The 6163-nt window shown below is 50.4% G+C and overlaps 1 protein-coding gene across 1 annotated transcript; it reads left to right on the plus strand.

The window, feature by feature from the left end:
• Positions 1 to 1078: 1078 nt before the first annotated feature.
• Positions 1079 to 3061, plus strand: LOC123130403 (MADS-box transcription factor 16-like). The gene is made up of 7 exons (XM_044550307.1): positions 1079 to 1403; positions 1539 to 1605; positions 1713 to 1774; positions 1922 to 2015; positions 2265 to 2306; positions 2625 to 2669; positions 2759 to 3061. Exons 1-7 carry the CDS (start codon positions 1213 to 1215, stop codon positions 2969 to 2971), a joined length of 714 nt encoding a protein of 237 aa, XP_044406242.1. The 5' UTR covers positions 1079 to 1212; the 3' UTR covers positions 2972 to 3061.
• The last annotated feature ends 3102 nt before the right edge of the window (positions 3062 to 6163 follow it).

The raw sequence follows: 6163 nt of genomic DNA on the forward strand, positions 1-6163 counted from the left end.
ACTATGGAATGTTTGCGAACCCGTTATTTTTAATGGAAGCGTGTGGTGGGGCCGGCCTCATCCACTTCCAACGCCAGTCCACATCTGGCCACATCGTGCTCCCTCGCCGGCGACCAGGAACCCTAGCAAGCCCAAACCATCATGGTGTTTTTCGTTGGCAAGGAGAGGGGAAAGCTGACCCACGGTGCGAGCTCTTCCCGCGGCTCGCCGGCTCTTCAGCCGCCGCCTCCTAGACGCGGCTCGCCCCCGGAGCGGCAACGTCTGTACATACCAGTCCACCCCGAGTGGTGGCACTGGCAGTACCGCCGGCCACTACAGTATCCGGATGTCAACCTGTCTCACGCCTGGCATCTGGATCCGCAGCGGATCCCGATTTCGGCAGTGCCACGCACGCCGCGGGCGCACGTCAAGGAGGTTCGCCGGCGTCGCGAGGCTCTAACTCCGGAGCAGCGGCGGATGCGTGCCTACGTGCCAGACTCCCCCAACTAGGAGCGCTGGTTCGCTCTAGAGCACGAGAAGGAGCGCCGCCAGGGCGTCCACGTCGACCACGACGTTCCTCCCCCGCTGCCTGAGGTTCCGTCGCGCGAGCAAGACGAAAAGGCGGCGTACCAAGCCGCCCTCGAGCTAGCCCCACAACAGGCGCGGGAGGCGAGCAGGATCGAGGAGGGGGCCCAATGGGATGGGATGGACCGCACCCTCGCCTTGTCGGCGGCAGGGGACTCCGTCCATGTCCCGCTCTTCGACTCGCCTCGGCCGCCGATCATCGTCGAGTCCAAGCCGGAGCCGGAGCGGAAGCGCTCGCCACCTCCACTCACTTGATCGGAGGAGTCTTACACGTAGACCGGCGCGTACCGCGAGCTGCCCAGCAAGCAAACCAGCCTGCGATCGACGCATCCCGTGCTGTACAGCAGCCAGCATCGCATGTTTGTCTTCCGTGCGTGTGGACTTGCACCACTAGCAGTGCCCGTGCTCGTGCACCTCCCCGAAACGCGCACACAGAAACGGAGCGCACTCGCTCGGCACCAGACCAGACCAGTCCACCACCACCGCCGGTGGTGCTCCATTCCCCACCTCTACACTCTACTAAACCCAGGCGGCTGAAGAACAGGAGGCTAGCCGGCCGATCACCGCGCGCCTCCCCATTTCTTCCCCCCTCGTTGCGTCCCGTCGGTCTCGACGACGCCTGCGCGGTTGCTGGATCGCTCGGTCGAGATGGGGCGGCTGGGCAAGTTCGAGATAAAGCGGATCCAGGACGCGACCGGCAGGCAGGTGTGCTACTCCAAGCGGCGGTCGGGGATCATGAAGAAGGCCCGGGAGCTCGCCGTGCTCTGCGACGCCCAGGTCGCCGTCGTCGTGCTCTCCTCCACCGGCAAGCACCACCACTTCTGCAGCGACGGCGCCGAGTACGCACGCAGCCAACTCACTCCATGCATCCGATCCATGTTGCTTGGTTAAAATCACTAGCTAGCTAGCTGCTTGCTTGATTACCTCTCTAAGGCAGCTTCGTCTTGTTCTTCTTCTTCATGTGCTACGTACAGCATCAAGGGGATCTTGAACCGCTACCAGCAGGCCACCGGGACCAGCCTGTGGACCGAGCAGTATGAGGTTGCTCGCTGCTTCTCTATCTTGCCTCCATCAATCTTCTTCTATAGCCGTAACACTCTCTCCTTTCTTCGATTTGGCTGATTTGCTTCGGTTTGATTTCATCGCAGGAAATGCAGCGCACCCTGAGCCGGCTCAAGGACATCAACCGGAACCTGCGCACCGAGATCAGGTCAACCACTTTCCTTCTTTCGTTTCCGAAGCATTCTTGATTCTTTGATGGGGAAGAGGATTTCCCAGCAAGCTAGCTAGATTGAATTGATGTGGAGATCGACCTGAATATATATGCTGTTTGTTCGTATGTGGAGCGCAGGCAAAGGATGGGTGAAGATCTGGACGCGCTGGAGTTCGGGGAGCTGCGCGGGCTTGAGCAAAGTGTCGACGCCGCTCTCGAGGTGGTTCGCCAGAGGAAGGTACAAACCCGAGCTCATTAACTGATTCAGGATTCGATAAATTCCTATGTACGTAGCTCTTTGGTGGATCTATACGAGTTATCCATCTCTGGCAGCAGAGGCTTAAGAAGTGGTTGATTTATTTAGTTCTGAAGAATTAGTTTGGGTTTTCTTGTTTAATTTCGTCTCATGTACATGCATGTATTGCTTCATTTAACAACATGACAGCTTGATTAATCTTGCTCTTTTTTTTTCGTTTTGATTTTGCAGTATCAGGTGATCACCAGGCAGACTGAAACCTACAAGAGGAAGGTGAGAACTTTTCCAGACAGTTCTTCTCTATGAATTGGACTTCATGACCTGCATCATGCATGGAGAACAGCATGCATGAGTTTTTCCCGAAAATTTCACTCTGAATGCATAATTTTACTTGAGAGGTTTCTCAGTGACAATGCCCTTAGACAGGCCACAAAGAGCATGGCAACATGTGTGTATGTGCCCCATCTGGAGACTGTAACATGTCTTTTATATGTAGAGTCTAGCTCTTGTCATTCGGTCCCTCCTGGCGTACAATCTTGTTGCATTCGTGTACTAATAATACATGCTTGCTCTTGAAATCCACATGTGCAGGTGAAGCACTCCCAGAAGGTATACAAGAGTCTGCAGCAGGAGCTGGTGAGCTCTCTCGCTCCCTAGCCATCTCTATAGCAAACGATCATGCATGAATCCGAGCTGACGATGATGCATGTGTACCATGTACGCAGAGCATGCGCGAGGACCCCGTGTTCGGGTTCATGGACAACCCGGCGTTCGGGTTCATGGACAACCCGATGATGGGCGGGTGGGACGGCGTGGCGGCGGTGGAGATGGGCGGCGGCGGCTCGGAGGCGGACATGTACGCCTTCCACGCGGTGTCCAGCCAGCTCGATCTGCACGGCATGGCCTACCGCCGCTCCGACTGCCCGCTCTTTGGTTAATCAGTCATGTCAGCCGCTCCTGGCTTATATATCGAGTGACCGATCGTGTGATAACTAGTACAACAAAAGAAAATCTGTGTGCGAGTTGCATGTGTGTTTAGAGTTTCTTGGTTTGAAAATTTTGGAGATTGTAGAAACATGTTGTTTGAAGATTGAAAAATCCAGATTTTTCTGAGGTTTTTGAGAAATTTGTTTTTCTTTTGAATGTTGGGAGCATGTGAGCATTTATGGTAGGGTGTGGGAATATGTAAGACAGGCACGGATTAGCAATTTTATGGAGTGGTCAGTCAGACGTGCATGCTCTTGATCGTGGTAGCATCGCACGGTCAAATCGAAACTTGCTCTTGCCATGCCTTCTCTTCCCTCTTCTTCGTTTGGTTGGTGCGACAACATCAACACGGAGGCCAAGGCAGCAATGCAAGTCCATGGTTGGCACAGTACAACTCGTTCTCTAGTCCTCCTCAACCATTCCATCTCTCTCTCTCTCTCTCTAGGTCTCTAGCTTGCACAATATGTGATGTGTTCGTATACAAATATAATGTGTCTTGTTGTGTTTGTGTTTTTCGTGAGAGAGGACGGTGTCGTCTTGTTGAGCTTTAGCCCTAGGCAGGTCCGTGGATCGGAAGTAGAAAAGATCCCGGTGCTTGCTTCACTTTCTTGCATTGCCGGCACTACCATAAGATAGTACTAGTAGCCATCAAAGGAGGCAACCAAGGAGGCATAGTCAAACAGTTGCCTCTTCCGTGAAAGACCACGAACCCCCACAAGTTGGCACGTATACCATGCTATGCTAGCAGATGGGCCAGCCATGCATGCATCCTGCTGCCAGAGCTTGAACCAACGGCGGCATCTCCTGTGCAGCAGCCCGCTGCCCGCATGCATGCATGCATGCGTGTTGTCGCTTGTCTCTCGTCGTTTCCATCGTTATCTGGTAGTACTACGTAGAAGCTGTGTGAGTCGGTCCGTGGTAGGCATCAAGGGAGGCCAGCAAGAGCGTTGGTCAAACAGTTGCCTCTTGTGTGAAAAATGAAAAACCTCTGAAAAGTTGACGTGCAGCTGCTGGTCTGGTCCATAGTGTGCAGCAGCTGTTGAAGCAGCCTTGAAACATCTCCCCGTGCCGCGTCGCAATTTTGTCTTTCTGCACGGACTTGCAGTGCATCTGCGTACATGCATGTTCTACTTTCTCTTGCAGTTTTCACGATGGCCGCTCTGAGCATGCAAGGCGCACCGCGGCCTACCAATTTGTAACCAATAATGATGCCGTTCAAGGTTACACGAATAAACTAGTGCAACCTTAGGGAAATTATGTTTAAATACGAATTTAACGATATATTTTTTGTTGGCGTGCATTAACATTTTGTTAGTTAAATATTTGATCAAAATTTGACACAAATTACATAGTGGACCAATAAACCGGGACGGAGGTAAGTAGATGATTGCATTTATTAACTCGTAGACTCATTATCCTTAAAAAGCACTACTCCTTTCATCTAGGTGTGTAAGTCACCTTACGAAAATCAAATAGTCCCAAAACACATAGGCGTGGTGCATTAACTCTTATGTTGTTTCTTATTTTTTGACATAAATAAAGGAATCAACCAATAAGAGATGTGGGGTGTGTATGCTTTTAATGACTTGAGACTACCAAACATGGCATGCAGTGGTCAGTTTGTTGCATGCAATGGTATTAATTAGCAAATAAACATTAAGTTCTCTTGTTTTCCTCTCCATCTTGGTTGCAGTGCACAACCTAAAATGACTTATTCACCTAGACGGAGGGAGTATGTTACAGTAGCATACTACTGCATTAACTACTCTAAGCACATCTTCCTCATTAACTACTTGCGACATACAATAAGTAAATTTGCCTTGAAATGTGTTATGTTAGTAGCTATGTTACTCCCACTACGACCAGCCTAAGACGGGTGTGCAAATGTACGCTTATCTTAGTATGTCTAAAACCATCCTATTGTTCCATCTAGAAAGTAAAAGGTGCTGGAAAGTCTACACAAGCAATAAAGCTTTCTTAATTTTGCCTAATTTGGTGCCCTAGCTAGCCCGTCCTGTGCGCTCCATCTTCATTAACTCTCACCACCACCTGAACAAAGAACATTCGTCCTGTAGGCGTGGTATAAAATAAATGAAGTAGAGTGAGTGTACTCCTAGAGCAAATGATTAACCTTAAATGAAGTAAAAGCTGCATGCGAAGCATGGGTCCAAGCAAATGCACATTAAATGAACGGCGATCGAGTTGCCTACCGTTGCAAGTTCACCCTTACAGCACGACGAGGTGACACGTCGACGATCGGAGCGGTACGGAGGCAAGGGAAGGGAAGGCAACACCTACGACTACGAGACCAGCAGCAGCAGGCAGAGGGATGGCGAGCAGGATGCATGAAAAATGTTGGACGGTCACTCAGGGCATCTCCAGGCGTGCTCCCAACAGGCTCTCCCAGGTCATTTTTTCGGTGCCGGTGTCGAAAAAACGGCCTAGTCGCGTCCCAGGACATCGAAAATCGTCGGTTCGGACCTTTTTTCCACCCGGCGGTCACAGGCCAAACACGGTGCGCTGGGGAGCAGTTGGGGGCTCCGGCGCTAGGGAAAAGCATGCCTGGCCCATACCGACAGGGGAAAAGTCAAGGTTTTCTTCCCCCGACTCGCCTCGCACCCTCCGCGCCCTCGGCCACCACTAGCTATATCCCGGCAACGGCCGACGGCTGTACAAGCTCATACAAGGCCGATGATCGTTCTGTTGCGCTATTCTCTCCGGATCTTGTTTCGATTTTATTCTAACTTTTTCTGTAAGATTGATCTCCAGAATATCAGGGTTCCTAACTTAGTGATATAAACGCTTTTATATTACTTTACAGAGGGAGTATTATATAACATTTTTACTAAGTCTCAGTCGACTGAGACTTCGTTATGTCTGAGTCAATGCTATATTTTTTTGATCTTGCACGGAGATTCGTATAAAAAGGTTCTTGTTATTTTTTCCTTTTCTCTTCTTATATTATACTATCACTTGCTGAGACTTTTTTAGGTCTCAGTCGACTGAGATCTAGCCAGACCTATTATATAAATCAAATTATTTAATATAGAGGTGTTTTTGTTTACACCGAAAAGAAAACGACCAACAAAGGCATGTATTTTTTTAGGGGGATTAAAAAACGATGATCGAAACAAGGCTTTAAC

Source organism: Triticum aestivum, chromosome 6A, assembly GCF_018294505.1.
Source record: "Triticum aestivum cultivar Chinese Spring chromosome 6A, IWGSC CS RefSeq v2.1, whole genome shotgun sequence".
NCBI lineage: Eukaryota > Viridiplantae > Streptophyta > Magnoliopsida > Poales > Poaceae > Triticum > Triticum aestivum.

What these genes read in the sequence shown, in the direction of transcription:
- LOC123130403 (XM_044550307.1), top strand. Translation starts at nt 1,213, where the DNA reads ATGGGGCGGCTGGGCAAGTTCGAGATAAAGCGGATCCAGGACGCGACC. An exon ending in TTCTGCAGCGACGGCGCCGA is followed by an intron (nt 1,404 to 1,538) that starts GTACGCACGCAG and finishes TGCTACGTACAG; the next exon opens with CATCAAGGGGATCTTGAACC. An exon ending in CTGAAACCTACAAGAGGAAG is followed by an intron (nt 2,307 to 2,624) that starts GTGAGAACTTTT and finishes CCACATGTGCAG; the next exon opens with GTGAAGCACTCCCAGAAGGT.